The following is a 15,942-nucleotide window of genomic DNA, read 5'->3' as shown; positions in this document are numbered from 1 at the left end:
AATTCCACTCAGTGATAAGACTAGAAGTTAATTTGGCCCTCTGAACACACAATATTATCAATACCATTTATAAGAAATTTATTTGATACATTAACAGTAATATTTAGGTAACTGCATTTTTAGTTTCAAAGGAGGGACACTTAAAAAAAAAAAAAAAAGACAGAAATTGAATGTAGCAGCGAATGTATGTGGTACCGTTATCCTGAAAGGTAGAAGATTGAGAGAATGTTAAAAGTGTATGTGTTGTCCGATACTGGGATGAAAAGCAGAGGTGACAAACCTTTGTGAAGGTTTTTGCTTTCTGATGAAAATTACAAAACAGACCACTAAAGAAAAGCTTCTTTTTTTTTTTTTTTTTTCGTTAATAACACTACATACATTTTTATAAGACCACCATTGATTATAATTTAACCATTTGTGAAAAAGAAACACAACTCCAACCCCCTATCAAAGCAATTCTTGGTTACTGTACAATTGTTTTTTTTTTTTTAATGATTATCTAACTCCCTATCAAGCATTAGTCCTGCAACAGTAAATGGAAAAGACGAATACATTGCAACACCCTATTTACAGTAAATTATTTATATATATATATTTATATCACTCTGGCTGTACTTGCAAGAGATAATATCAAGACCAAAAATTAGTGCAAGGCATGGAGTAAGAAACACCTGGGTGAGTTAGAACCAGAAGAGTGCGAGCGTGACTGGTGCATGTTTGTGAAAGGGAAGTTACTTATCTTATTTAGAAGGGTTTTTTAGCTTACGCCTTTTATGCTGAATGACAGCGCAGCCACATATTCACTCAGTTATAGGACGGTGCCAATAAAGCTGACAAAAAAAGTGAAGGCTTGCTAACTGGTGAGAGAATAACAAAGGGGCGGGATCTTGGCTATGTGTGTATGGTTAAGAAGGGGGTGGGCTTATTGTTGGCGGTGCAGCCTCAGGAAGTGGGCAGTCTGCCACTGAACAGAGCCGCTGGGACATCCAGAATCAGAGCGAGGGAAAGAGCAAGGAAACGAGACTGGGTGTAGCAAAGGGTAACTTGTCACGTCCTCTCTCACCATGTGTGCCGTTGGATAAGTTTAAAACTTTGATTTACCATTTTCAGGCTTTGTAGTGATACATGCAGCCATTATTCTGAAAAGTACATTTCTATAAAACTAAATCATAAAAAAGATGAATACCGATTTGAGAAAAAGAAGCGACTGTAGAGTTCTGAATTATGACAGGGCAGGTGAACCCTTGCAGAGGCCCCACCCCTTTCATCCAGGTCAGGCAAATGGCATTCAGAGAATTTTTTTCTTTCTTTTTTTTTTTTTTTTTGATGGATATCTGTGACGGCATATATTACAGTTTGGAGACAAGGCATGAGCGCAAGCATTAATACAGTAAGAGGCCTGGGTCTTTACAGAAAAACAACAAAACAAAAATACCGCAGATACATGGCAGAGCTTTTGTTACAGCGTAAGAGAGTTGTGGAAAATGGGGAAAGCGGACGCATTTCATTAGTTAGTCAAAAACCAAGTTGGAGGGCGGGACCTTGCGTTAGTTGTTGCGGTAACAGTGTTTGGTGAGGGGGGATTTGTATTGCGTTAGTTGCTGCAGCAGGGGGCCTTAGTGGGTTGGGCTGTCTCTGTGAGGTCCACGCCCCTACTCCGCCCACTGTTGGCTCCGGCAGCTTGGGGTTCATTCTTAGGCAACCTTTTCGCTGAAAAGACACAAAACAAGAAATGAATACTTCTTAATGTTTTTGAAAGACGCTTCTTATGCTCATATCTGATTTTTTTTTTTTTACTGCAGCCATTATGCTAATCTTTGGTGTCACATGAACTTTCAGAAATTACTGTAATGTGCTGATTTGGTGTTCAAAAAACATTTCTCATTATTATCAGTGTTGCAAACAGTTGTGCTGCTTAATATTTTGAGGAAACTTTTTTGAGGAAACTTATTCAGGATTCCCTGATTAATAGAAAGTTGAAAAGAACTGTATTTACTTTAAATTGAAATTTTTGTAACTTTCACTTTTGATCTAATTAGTGCATTTTTTCTAAATAAATAGTACAAATTAAAAATCAATTATTATTAAATAAAAATGTGATCATTAATAATACACCTTAGCACCAAAGCATCACAAAGAATACTATGTTGCATTTCCAATATCTTATAAATACTTTAAATCATCACTGTTGTAGTAAAACCTTACCAATGGCCATGAAGATCTCATTGACATTCATGGAAGTTTTTGCTGATGTCTCCATGAACAACAAACTGTTGTCGTCTGCATAAGACTGAGCATCCTGTAGAAATAAACCAGCTCAGGTGAGGGAGACAGCAATGGTCGGATATAAAAACTCTCTTTGGTCTTGTTGTGAAGTCAACTCTACCTGGAAGTCCACAGCTCTCTTGTTGGCAAGGTCAGCCTTGTTCCCAGACAGTGCGATGACAATATTTGGACTGGCCTGCCTCTGAAGCTCCTTAACCCAGTTCTTTGCTCTTGCAAACGACTCCTTCAAGGTGAAGAAAGCGAAAGGCACAATAACAGAATCAGAACAGAGACAGTACATATATTCATGAATAGCTTTAAAAACAAAACTACTCACCTCATTGGTGATGTCATAAACTACAATGGCAGCCTGGGCACCTCTGTAGTACATGGGGGCCAAACTGTGGTAACGCTCCTGTCCGGCTGTGTCCCAAATCTCAAACTTTACCGTTGTGTCATCCAAGCACACCGTCTGTGTAAGGAAAGCCGCTGGAAGCCAAAGAGAAAAGTCGTTAAGAACATGTGCAAACAGTACACATCAATTTAAATACAAAAATCCCCTACCTCCTATTGTGCTTTCCTGAAACTCATGAAACTGCCCTTTGACGAAGCGCAGTACGAGGCTGGACTTTCCCACAGCTGACTCTCCTAGCAAGACCAGTTTAAACTGGCAGATCTTATTGCCTGCGTTCGACCCGTTGGGGCGTGTTGCTCCTCCCCTATTGGCCATGACAGTCGTCAATCACCCCGTCTCCTTTAAGCGATCACACACACACTGAGAGCTGTCCCAGTACTGGCTGCACAGGACAACATGTAACCAAAAAAGAGAAATGAAAAAGAGCACTTTCATGTTGACTATAGACAAAGATCTTTTCTGTGTTCTCTTTTTTTCTGTATTCAGACATCTTGGCTATAGCGAAAGCGGCTAGTAACTCAAATGCTATTTTTGGTTTGAGACAAGCACAGTTTTAGAATAAAAACACTGGATCAAACAAAAAAATTATTTGATTTATACATCTCAGTCATATTTTCTACCTTACTGCTGAACATATGACACTATTACAACTACACTGCCAATTACACCGTTTTGCTAAATTATACAATACACTTTGATAATCAAGGTTCCTGCACTTCTAGACCAAATTTCTATGACTTTGTCATTACTGGGTAAGAATTATTAAAAATCATTTTGATTCAGAATGACCTATTCATTCAGAAATATATATACATACAAATATATATATATATATATATATATATATATATATATATATATATATATATATATATATATAGTGTTATGACTATGGGGTCATTTAAAATAAAAGAATAGGCTAGTAGTTTGAGACCATAAGTATGAACAATACTTTAACGTAAACACAATGTATCACGGATGAGTCCACAAAAATACTAAGCAGCAAAACTTCTTTCAAAATTTACAATAAGAAATGTGACACATTAACATATTAAAATGCTTTTTGAAAGATCATGGGACACTGAAAACTGGAATAATTACAAAAAAATATGCATTACAACCACATGAATTAATTACATTTTAAAATATATTCAAATAAATTATATAATATACTCAATAGTTTTCCATGACATTACAGACTGTAATCATGCATCAAAAACATGGAAAATAATTGTTTTATTGAACTTAATTTAACACTGCTGAAAAACCCTTGCAGAAATAAATGTCTGTAGCCATGGCAACCCGTTCTAGCACAGAATGTCCTGAGTAAGCAGTCAAAACAAGCAAGCTCATTTAGCCCAATGCAACAATTCAACAGCTGGGGAAAATGTCACTTCCCAATTAAGTACCTCAGCCTTCAGAATCACTTCACATACCTGAGATACAATACCAGAGATGCAGCCATCAACTCAAATGACGGTAATAACACTGATAGAGATTTACTGTGGCAGTGACCTCAAGGCTTAAAACAGCAGAAAAACACTTTCCCTGTCAAAACTGCAGTTACTGCTGTTGTGAAATAGGAGAACATAAAAACAGACCCCTGATGCTCCTGTGGTGTTGCATCATCATAAGCTGATCTTTCTATAAGAGAAACCAAGACCTGCTTTGACATTCGCATCAAACCAACAACAGGATCTCTATCTGCATAACAGGATATAAACCAACTCCTAAAGCAGCCAAGCCTGGCGTGTCTGGTTTAAGATGCAAACCATGCCAAATCTGCTGCATTCGTCCATTTGGTATGTATAGCAGCTGATATAACAACCACAGTTGTCTATTCACACGCTCTCAGAGTGGCTTACATAGAAACCTCCAAAAGTGAAACAAAAAAGCACAGCTTGTGAACCAAGTCATGACATTGCAAAAGTCTCATCACCTGTGAGCTGTTTTACTCAACTGCTGCAGGTCAGATTGTGGTCTCATTTTAATGACAGGCCTAGCAAAAAACAAACCTGTGATTTCTGTTGAAGGTTGAGACACAGTCATCCTGTGCATGAATCATATACCCAAAATAAACCTGTATTATCAACATCACAACTCTAACGAAGAGCAAATCGACATTAGTTACACTTAAATTCACCCAACTTAAACAATTCCTCTATTTTTCAACACACCCCTGAGCCTCAAGCCAAGGAACAAGCTGTCTTGTTCCTCGCAAAGACAGCCCACATCAGGTCAGATGCCAAGTCTGTTAAACCACAGCGATCGGCCATATAACGTTAGCTCTGAGAATCAGATAATAACGGCAATATAATAAGCTGATAAGCAACTTCACTTTAACTCCAGCAATCCCACCGTTTGCACCCAAACTGCATTCCGACATAAGCCTCAGCTAAGCATACCACTACAAACACATATTCACTCTGCAAAGGAACAAGAGCCTGGATAATGTATATATTAGCCTGAAGAGATCAGATTTGATGACTTATGTAGGTTGGATAAGGACAAGGGGCCTGTAACATTTTTGACGAAATCTAGCAAGCTAAAGTGGCTAACTAGCTTGAGGGATACGCCAAACCAGAAAACGGCACATTCAACGGCGGTATTCGGTGTCTTTTTACCTGAATGTCAGCTGACAGGTTACGTGAACTGAATTCCGACGACGGGGTGCTCAAATTTTTGAGAGGTTTTTCTTATTATTGGGGTCGGTTAGTGGGAATTTTACCAACCCCGATCAAGTCTCCTCCTTTCTTTTCTCTCTCGCAACTTCCCCTTTAGAACCAAAACACAAACAAGCGTTTCCGCCCCTCATGCCACGTCAGATGACACTTCCGCCCTGCAATGACGTACTTCCTTCGCGTAAAACATCTTCGGTGGATATGTGAGTCCGGTTTCTCATACGCCTAGCTATCAGCTTGTTTTACACTATTTGCTATTATAGAGCTTTGCTATTTATAGTAACTTCCCTGTATCTATCCGTTTGTCTGTCTTTTACTATTTAATTTATATATCTATATTAAGACAAATCTAACTTTACACTATCTATCTATCTATCTATCTATCTATCTATCTATCTATCTATCTATCTATCTATCTATCTATCTATCTATCTATCTATCTATCTATCTATCTATCTATCAGACAAAAGCATACACTCTCACATGCAGTTGCAATGTCTTTCAACAGAGGGCGCAAGGATACTGTTTTAGACAAAGATTCTACTTTCAAAATGTCTGGAGAATAACAGTTAAATTGTAACTGTCATTCATTTCAGATGCTATGGCCAAAAACATTGTTCATCGTCTTGATATACCACTATTCCTTTCATTTTAAATTACCTGATTCATTTTATGTTATCCTAGAAAACGAGAACGTCTTATTTTTACACAAATAACAAACCAATCTAGCCATTCTGTAGGACAAGTCATGCAAACCCTCTAAAAGTGACATAACAAAAAAATAGTCTAATACAAACTAATTTTTTTTTTTTGCAGATCTGAGGGGAGGCATAACCTAAATAAAATTTCAACTTGGTCTAAAGATCGCTGATATTTTGCTCTAATTGCTGGAACGAATGTTTTGGTGGAGACAGACAGTTAGTGTTCATTAAAGCAGTCAGGAAATGGCTTGCAGAGTAAACTTTAATTGCCCTTTAAAATGAGATGGAACACACACATGACCCCCTGACATACTACTGTATGTACCATAAATAATAGCCTGGAATGGTTTGGTACAAAAATGAAGATGAATCAGACTACAATGAAATTGGTTCCATGTGCCAAGCAGGGGACAGTTGCCAATGGATCATGGGCAGAAGTGTCGTATAAAGTAGATGTTGAATGATCTAAAGGGTTCCGTCGCCGTAACTGAGGCAATTCATCAGATAATTCATCAATGAGCACTAAAAATGCTGAATTTGCTTTTATCAATTAATCAATTCAAGGATTTCAAGCAACCACTCAAAATTATTTAGACCTTGCTAATTCCATATGTAATGGGGTGATCCCCTTTAGTAGGTTTTCCATTTTGTGGTGGTGGATGGAGTTGGGTGGAAGTCAAGTTCACGGCCCCTTTAAAAAGTACAGAGATTTCCCAGACTTCCGTTTGATTTTTTGCTCACAGCAGTGGACGTACCTGCCAGGGGACAAGTGAGAGACACTTAAAGTAACTTATACCAGAGTGAGGGTTCGGCTGGGTAGGCCTGCGGAGCTTCGTAAGAAGCACCATGGTCAGGTATGGGATTTTGCATTGCAGGAAGGTCACGAAGTTTATCTGCGTGACCGCGGTGTCCGTGGTCGTCATAAAATACAAAATCATTGGTCCAGCACTGTTTACAAAGTAGTCAGAGCTCTGAGGGGTGATAGTGGTGTATACATTATCAGGCAGACAATCCTTCCCGGGTAAAGCAGGTGCATATATAGGTCTCACTTAAAGTCAGTACCTCACATAGAATGCTCTGGCCACATGGTTGATCCAGGGTTAGGGGTGTCAGATGATAACTTGGATGAGTTTTTAGCCTCTCCACTGGCAGTGGATGATGTGGATGACTTGGAGGTAGCCCTTGTAGGTGTTACCCCCTTTGCATCAGGTGTAGTTGAAGTACATCCGCCACTGGAGCCAGAGAGGTTTGTAGGAAGTCCTGTTGAGGTGGGGATTGAAGGTCCTATGTCAGTTGTTGATTCCCCAATTCAAACAAGGGAAGGGGGTAGGCATCAAACCACTAGGGCTACTGCTGGGAAACATTCGAACCCTTATCATTTGCAGAGGGCTGCAGCAATACTTCAGATTACATTTGGGTAGAGAGCCTGTGAATGCTCCATCTCAACCTGGTCAGACCCAGAATTGTCCTTTCCGTCCATGGGTGTCAATTGTATCATCGGGATGATGATAGAAAAGCCAGAGGTAAATGTATTGGGGTGATCCCCTTTAGTGGGTTTTCCGTTTTGTGTGGGTGGATGGGCGGAAGTCAAGTTCACGGCCCCTTTAAAAATAGCAGAGATTTCCCTTTACTTCAGTTTTCTTTCAGCATGGTATATTGGCAGCGTGTCGATCGTGTTGTAAAAACTATTTGATGTGTGTCAAGCATTAAGCCTGTAGTAAACACAGTAACCTGTATAAGTTTGGAATTCTTCTCTAACTCTGGGCATGGGCCTGAGGGTGTTCAACCGCATCAATGCATTTCAGGCTTGATCCAGGCAAGATTGGTGGATCGTTCACCACTCGTATTGAGAGCCAGTTAATTGTGCTGCAGAAACTTGTCAGTTGCTGTTTTGCTGCTGTGTGGCAGCTTGACTGTCCTGCTGTGCTGCGGAAAAGTAGTTCGCCTTCCTTCAAGGCACTTGACTGTATGTGTGTTCAAGTCGCATTATAGCGAATTAATCGTGCGTTTGTGTGAGTGCGTGTTTGTATGTTGGTGTGAGTGTGAGGTTGTTGCTGTGTGTGTGTGTGTTAAGATTAACCGGTGGTGTGTTTTGTTTTTTTATGTTGAATGATTTAAGTGTATTTTCTTTCATCTTGGGTTTTGTTTTGTTGTAAAAATTGTGAGCAGCTATTGTTATCTTTGATTGTTGATTCCCTTATAAACAACAAGGGCTATCATCTGTGGGGAGGGTTCACTGTTTTCTTTGCTTGTTGTGTGGTTTTGGTAATTTATTTTGAGTGAGGGTAATTTTATTTTGCTTTATTGGTTTGTAGGGAAGTGTGCATTTTTGAGGGTTCTGTTTGTATTGAATTTACTGGGGTTTTCTGTTTTTTTTTCCTTTGCCTTCCCAAATGTTGACTTATCCCAAGGGATATTGATGTTGTCACGTCAAGATACATCACTACAGGTGGCCACTGAATACTAATTTTATGTAAAAACAGTATTAATTTGGTGATTTGTGTTTTTCTAACGAATTGTGTGTTTTGTATGATTATATTTTTAAGTATATTTAAGTGTCAAATAAAGATTGTTTGTGCACCTCTCTGCTTGTTCCTTCCATTTGGTTGGAAAAACCTGTAGCTGTGGAAAAACATCTGCACTATATATATTACATCTTAGGTGGCATTAGCCCCTGCCACACATAGAAATACTTGTTTCTTTGTCAATCCTGTCATTTTATATTAACTTTAAATGTATTTTATTGTAGTATTTGCAATATTCTATTATGGCTTTACATGCTAAGTTTGTTTTTTAAGTCATTTAAAACAGATGTGTGCATGATGACGACTGCATGTCAAGCTGCTCTACACAATATACAGATCCAACAGTGAAAAAATGGTTATGCTGATTTTGCAGTAGTTTGTCAAACACTAACAAATCTATTTATTTTTTGTTACATTTCCTTTCCTGGAAGAAAAAGGTCAATGTTCAGATCTCACCAGTTGCCTTTGTGACCCACTGTGTAACAATTACAAGAGTCTGCTATTGTAATTGTGGCTCCTGTGGGGCCTGGAGTAAGCTGCAATAATTGGTCCCTTTGAATATAATGCAATGCAATATCAGATGAGCTTATAGCAATGCTTGGAGTTATTCCATCAACGAGACAGAAAAAATATTTTCGTGTTTTGCTCGAGGACATGGATAATTCAGATAAAAGTACATATGAATCAGACTATCCAGTTATATTAAAAATACACCATATATCCAAGCCTTCAACAATAATAAATGAAATAAAGCAAAATTGTTTGTGATTCTTTGATAATAAAATTATTTTACATTTAATAAATATAAGTTATTGAACAAGGTTTTTGCTCATCAGAATTAAAGCGATTCTTTATCATATTTAATATTCATGTGTACACAATACGGATAATTCAGGTATAACAAAGCTGCTTCCATATCTCCAAAAAATTATGACATGCTAATTTTTAGTAAACTTTCCCTTTTAGAACAAGTATGTATTGTACTGTACTAGCCAGTTCCATTTGAGTATAAAAATAGGTGAAAATAGGAGTTCATCTTTGAGGATTTGTGCAGATGATGTTTTTCATCATGCTTCATGGTGTTATATATTCATGTATTCCTCTGACAGGTAGTTCATAAGACCTGTAAGTGTGGCACTGTGTGAGACATGAAGTACATTATCCTATTAAAATTCAGCATGAAGGAATTACATGCCCGAGACCACCGAACAAATGAGACACATGGTCATGCAGGTCATTTCATTCTCTTTCTTCCTCTTTTTTACTTTCATTCACACACAAAGCACTTCAGACGTTGAAGAGTATTTTCTTTTATGTTTCTCTGAGGCAGATACAAAAAATAAAGGTTCTTTTTTGGCATCTACGGTTAAAAGATGAACCATTAATGGAAAGGTTAATCCAAAAAATGATGTAGCTTGTTTCTTCATTGGAAGAGATTTGGAGAAATTTAGCATTACACCAGTGGATCTTCTGCAGTGAATGGGTGCCGTCAGAATGATAGTCCAAACAGCTGATAGAAACATCACAATAATCCACTCAACTCCAGTCCATCAATTATTACATTGTGAATTGAAAAGCTGCATGTTTGTAATAAACCATCCATCATTAACGTGTTTTAACTTCAAACCTCTCCTTCCATGGATAGAGTCCCTTATCCATAATATAGCTTTCTCCAGTGAAAAGGTGGTTTCATCTGAATCAGGAGATAAATATGCACAGATCAAACACTGTTTACAAGCAAAAATAGTTCAAAACTTATATGTTGGTGGGTTTTGATGTGATAGGACAACATCGGATGGACTTTCCAGAGGTAGTGTTATTACGGGGTGAGATGGCGTAGTGGATAAGTCACATGCCTTTGGTGTGAGAGACCCGGGTTCAAATCCACTGTGAGACACCAATGTGTCCCTGAGCAAGACACTTAACCCCTAATTGCTCCAGAGGCGTGCGACCTCTGACATATATAGCAATTGTAAGTCGCTTTGGATAAAAGCATCAGCTAAATGAATAAATGTAAATGTACGGATTTTCTGGTATTTTGGCCAATTACAAATTAATGATGGATTTGTCTTTCACAAACACATACAGTAGCTTTCACTTCACAAGATGTTATTTGATGAGCTGAAGACTTATGGATTACTTATGTATTATTGTGATGCTTTTATCAGCTGTTTGGATTCTTATTTTACAGCCCCATTCACTGAAAGGTTTTTTGAGGAACCCAAAATGATTCTATGGCATCACTGCAAAATCCCACTTTTGGCACTTTTATTTTTAAGACTGTACAGTACGACAAAAAGCTGCACAAACAAAAAGGCTTAGCCAGCTTTAAATCACAGTACAAATAAGCCACATGACAATTTTGACAGTGACTTGAGTTTAGGGAGTAAATCAAACTGGAACCGCACCATAACTATGTTTTCAGCTTGCCCAGAACAATGGTCAAGAGACCAGAGCCAGGTTTCTTTTCATAGCCTCTCTCTCCCTCATCACATCATTGTGCTGCTCTCTAAACAGCTCTGGCGGCTGCACCAGAAGGCTCTTGTTGATTCCTTACTGCTGGGTTTTCTATTTTGTGTACACACACAAACACACACACACACACACACACACCAAACAAAACATCTCCAAACAAATCCCTAAGAGAATTCCATTAATGTGAAACCCCAAATGTAATAATATCTGAATGATAAAGGAAAATTCCAGGTTCCAGAAAAGGCCCATTCACACAAAAACTATAGAAGATATAAAGATTATTATTTATTAATATTTATGATCGCAATGCTGATCACCACAGAATTGTTTTTGACTTATCCCTTAAGACATTTACAATGGAAGTGAAGAGAAAATTTCTGAAACATTAAATCTTTTATTTCTTTTGTATTTATAAAATAATTCAAGGTTTACATTTTGTCAGAAAAATTGACTTTTTTATGCCACTATGAACTGCATTGGCAAGCTTCAAATGGACCTTTTGACCTTGAATTTGTTTGATGGTTTAACCTTGAGGACATAAAAAATGAAAAGCGACCGACAAATAGCTCTCCCTGAGGTCCCTTAAGCTATTTGAGACCAACTACACTAGTCACAAATCATTTTTCAAACATCCAGAAGTGAGTTCATGCTGAAGTAGTACATCTTCAGGCCTCAGCAACTCAAGACGCAGGTCTATGCATGTTTTGTTGATGTGCTTGTTATGCAACACTTCTGTCTGACACAGGCCATTTTCTGTCTGTCCCTCCTCCGTTTAACCTTTCTGTACACCTCCCAGAGACGTTTGTGATTCCCGATATCTCCACCAACCAGGAGAGAACGCGTCTTTGTACACAACTTCCCATTTTAATGTGCTTTTAAAGGGCTTTTCATATCATTCACGCAGCGAGTGGCTCCCTTTGCCCCCAGAAACTTGAAAAGGAAAAGGATGACAGAAGACAGCCTCGCTTTCTGCACCACGAGCAAAAAAAAAAAAAAAAAATCTCACCCAAAAAACTCTTCTGCGAAGACTGCGACAGCAGCGGTGATGATGCTAGAGCCAATTTAGCTCTCCCGCTGAAGCCCTTGAGCCCAAAGGAGGGGGTAATGCTGAGGTGATTGACGAGCAAAGCACAGAGCCGTTTTAATAATCGCACGAGACGCTCACGAAGCAATTTCTGCTCTGCCAGAGTCCATACGAGCTGAGTTTATCAAAACGTCTCGGTGTTTTGTAGAAGGTCTGCATGGAGATGGAGTAGCTTACAACATTTGAGCATCACAACATATGTCAGGCATTGTCAAAGGAAACAAGTTACTATTCGTTACATGAGAGATTACATCTCAAATGCCTTCGTAATGAAACTTTTTATGTTTTTTTATATCATTTCAAGAGTGGCATCATTGTTTAAATGCTTTTACTTATTACATTTTGTTCTATCTATCTATCATCTATTTGTCTGTCTATCTATCTATTTGTCTATCAATCTATCTTTCTGTCTATCTCTCTGTCTGTCTATCAATCTATCTTTCTGTCTATCTCTCTGTCTGTCTATCAACTTTTATATACACATTGCATATATAGTATACATTGTATGACAAAAGTTATGGGATTTCAAATCAGAATATGACTTTTTGTTATGAAACAGCATCATTTTCTTACATGTCTTCTGTAGAGGACACCAGGACAAATGGCATTATTTTAGTTATTTATTTGTTTTGAATAACTTAGTCCTGGCATCTTCTACAAAGGACATAGAATAAAATAATTTGAATATCTTTTTTTTCTCCAAATCTCTCCATTTGTTTCTAATGCTCCAACCAATGTAATTATACATAAAAAAAAAATCATGAAACTTATTTTTATGGTTCTCAGTGTGTGTGTGTGTGTGTATGTGTGCGTTTTTGTTTTGCGTTTTGTATAATGACATGGGTATGACGTAGGTATTACAAGGAGAACGTGATTTATGAGGACATTTCCCCATGTCCCCATATTTCAAAAGGCGTATAAATACATACAGAATTAGTTTTTTGGAGAAAGTAAAAATGCACGAAGTTTCCTGTAAGGGGTAGGTTTAGGTGTAGACTTGGTGTAGGGCAATAGAAAATACGGTTTGTACAGTATAAAAACCATTACACTTAATGAAATGTCCCCGCAATTCACAAAAACAAACGTGTGTCTGTGTGTGTGTGTGAACATGGTAAAAAATGTATATTTATAGGTGTATTTATGCATATATTTATGTAAATATATGAATATATAAATGTGCACTTGACTCTGTTTACTACATGAACCATTGCAATTCATCTCTCCATATAGGATTGGATCAGGTCGACCATCGATGGTTTCACTCGGTGTCATCTCTGAACAATGAGACCTCTCGCTCCATCTGACAGCTCTGTGGAAACACGGGCGGTTTAAGCAGCCGGCGAGCCACAGGAGAATCACTTCAAATGCTGAAGGCCATTGATCTTCTCCAGCTCCTCTCCCTCCTGATGAGGAGCGAGGAGCTCTCCAGAGAAATGCATTTTCACAGTCATTCATCACCACCTGCAACGTTAATGTGTTACATGTGAACACGCACAAGCCAACATTTGTACATTTGCATGCACATATTGCAGTCATTCTAAAAAATAAATATAGGCCTAGGGCAGCACATATTTAAAAGCTGCAGTAAGCATTTTAGAAACACCATGCATAAAATTGCTCTTCAACATGACAGATGTCATTTAAATAGGAGTCCTGAGAAAAATGAAAAATTGGTTCTGTGACAGCCTTGGGCTCCATAACAGGAAAAAAGAACAAAGATTTTGTATACTTCTGCATTATTTTATATGTAGTGTTCATGCTGAAAAATGCAGGCGTACTGCACTACAAGTAACCAAAAGGATTTCAATTCAAGATTCAAGAGTTTTATTTGTCACATACACAATTATACAGAGTATAACCAGCAGTGAAATGTAGGTACTTTAAAGCCCACACAAAATCAAAACTGCTTACTTTGTTAGTGCACATTATTAGTCTTATTAATACACAGGGAAAAAATAATAATTTTGAAATTTTTTATCAAAATTTGAACATTTGCTTTCCCTCAAAAATTGCGTTTTTATCTCTGATGATGTTGGACAAAACAAGCCCCGCCCTCTAATCATTATCCCTTTTCACTTGGAATAAAGTAAAAGCTGTTCGCACAGACTTTAAGGCCCTCCCAAATGGCACCTTAAGCCCTCATAGTCTTCCCTTCAACTCCACACATTTGTAACGTAATGCAAAGAGAGTGTATAGTGGCTAGCGGCAAAGGGGGCACTTGTGAGCACACTTCTAAAACCTACAATGAAAAATCAGACACCATATGGCCTTGTGGACATCAAAAGTCCAAGGTATACTTTGTACACTAGGTTATGTATTTATATTGCAGACACTGGAAAAAGATACAATGGACAAACTTTCTGTTTGCACACGCAGTCAAATGGGGTATAGACTATGATGTATGCCCTAAGCGCTTGTGTCAAAACTGTATAAGTACTTTGGGCTTTAACAGAAATGCGCAGGCAGCCGAAATTGTAAGTATGAAAGACAGCAAATGTACATGAAGTGTGCTATTTGGAGCAGGGCCTCACTCAATATGGCAGCATTCCCTACATAGTGGTTAAAAGAGGGGGTTAAATGTGCTTATGCAACCCATCAGGTGTGTTTGAAATCTAATTCTAATTGAAAACATTCAATTTTACGATGAAGTAAATGAGAAAATTGAAATTTGCCATTTGAGATGACACTACCTCCTAAATTCAGCATGAGTACTAGACACAACCAAATGTTTGGGAAACCTATTTGAAAACAGTCTTTTACAGATTAGTAATACAATTAAGTGAAGTGAAGTGAAGTCGTGACGTATTGTCAAGTATGGTGACCCATACTCGAAATTGGTGCTCTGCGTTTAACCCATCCAAGTGCACACACACAGCAGTGAGTAGTGAACAAATCCACACACACACACACACACACCGTGAACACACACCCGGAGCAGTGGGCAGCCATGCTGCAGCGCCCGGGGAGCAATTGGGGGTTCGGTGCCTTGCTCAAGGGCACCTCAGTCGTGGTAATGAGGGTGGAGAGAGCGCTGGACATTCCCTCCCCCCACCTACAATCCCTGCCGGCCGGGGGCTCGAACTCGCAACCTTTCGATTACTAGTCCGACTCTCTAACCATTAGGCCACGACTTCCCCGTTAATTAATTAAATCCTCTTATGGCCTGAGACCGGCTAAAACTCCAAAAAAGGTCAGAATAAGCACCATAAAAGTTTATTTGACATGGTGCACTCCTGGATTTCTAAAGAAACACATTAGCTTTGAGTGAGCGCCATATTGAAATTGTCGATTATCAGTAAAATACTCTTTGGCGCCCTCTGCCTTTACTTTCATATCTCATTCATTTGAGTGCATATTCTATGGAGGCCCAAAGGGGAGCGATGATGGAAAAAAAGGATGCTTTCTCGCAAAAGTGTTCTTTAAAAAATACATAATAAATAATAATACATATTAATACATATAATAGAAATTTATTGGCGTGCATATGATACGCATTTAACCCACAACCCTAATCCTACCCATCGCATAGCATATACACACCAAAGTCCATTTGTGCGTACCAATACCACAAGTTTTTGTACTATTTATACACACTTTCATGAGATCGGGTTAAAAAATACTATAAAAAAATATTGTCTTCTTTTCAGCAACTTACAAAAGCACTGAAATAGTTTTTCCATCCACCTCATATATTATTTCCATCACAAAGTTCTGCAATAGAACGCAAAGTTCTTATTAAAGTTCTTATATGTATAGTTCTTAGCAGTGAATTACTGTTGCTGCATTTTGAAAAATA

General features: G+C 38.2%; 1 protein-coding gene across 1 annotated transcript; it reads right to left on the bottom strand.

Moving 5' to 3' along the window:
• Positions 1-359: 359 nt before the first annotated feature.
• LOC306885524 (ras-related protein Rab-5A) lies at positions 360-5,526 on the bottom strand. The gene is made up of 6 exons (XM_079442102.1): positions 5,305-5,526; positions 2,830-3,062; positions 2,603-2,754; positions 2,387-2,509; positions 2,206-2,299; positions 360-1,710 (listed from the first exon to the last, which is right to left on the bottom strand). The coding sequence occupies exons 2-6, from the start codon at positions 2,993-2,995 to the stop codon at positions 1,595-1,597; spliced, it is 651 nt and encodes a 216-aa protein (XP_079298228.1). The 5' UTR covers positions 2,996-3,062; positions 5,305-5,526; the 3' UTR covers positions 360-1,594.
• Between the last annotated feature and the right edge of the window lie 10,416 nt (positions 5,527-15,942).

Source organism: Barbus barbus (assembly GCF_936440315.1).
Source record: "Barbus barbus genome assembly, chromosome: 19".
In the NCBI taxonomy this organism is placed as follows: domain Eukaryota; kingdom Metazoa; phylum Chordata; class Actinopteri; order Cypriniformes; family Cyprinidae; genus Barbus; species Barbus barbus.
This window is presented reverse-complemented; position numbering and strand designations above follow the sequence as displayed.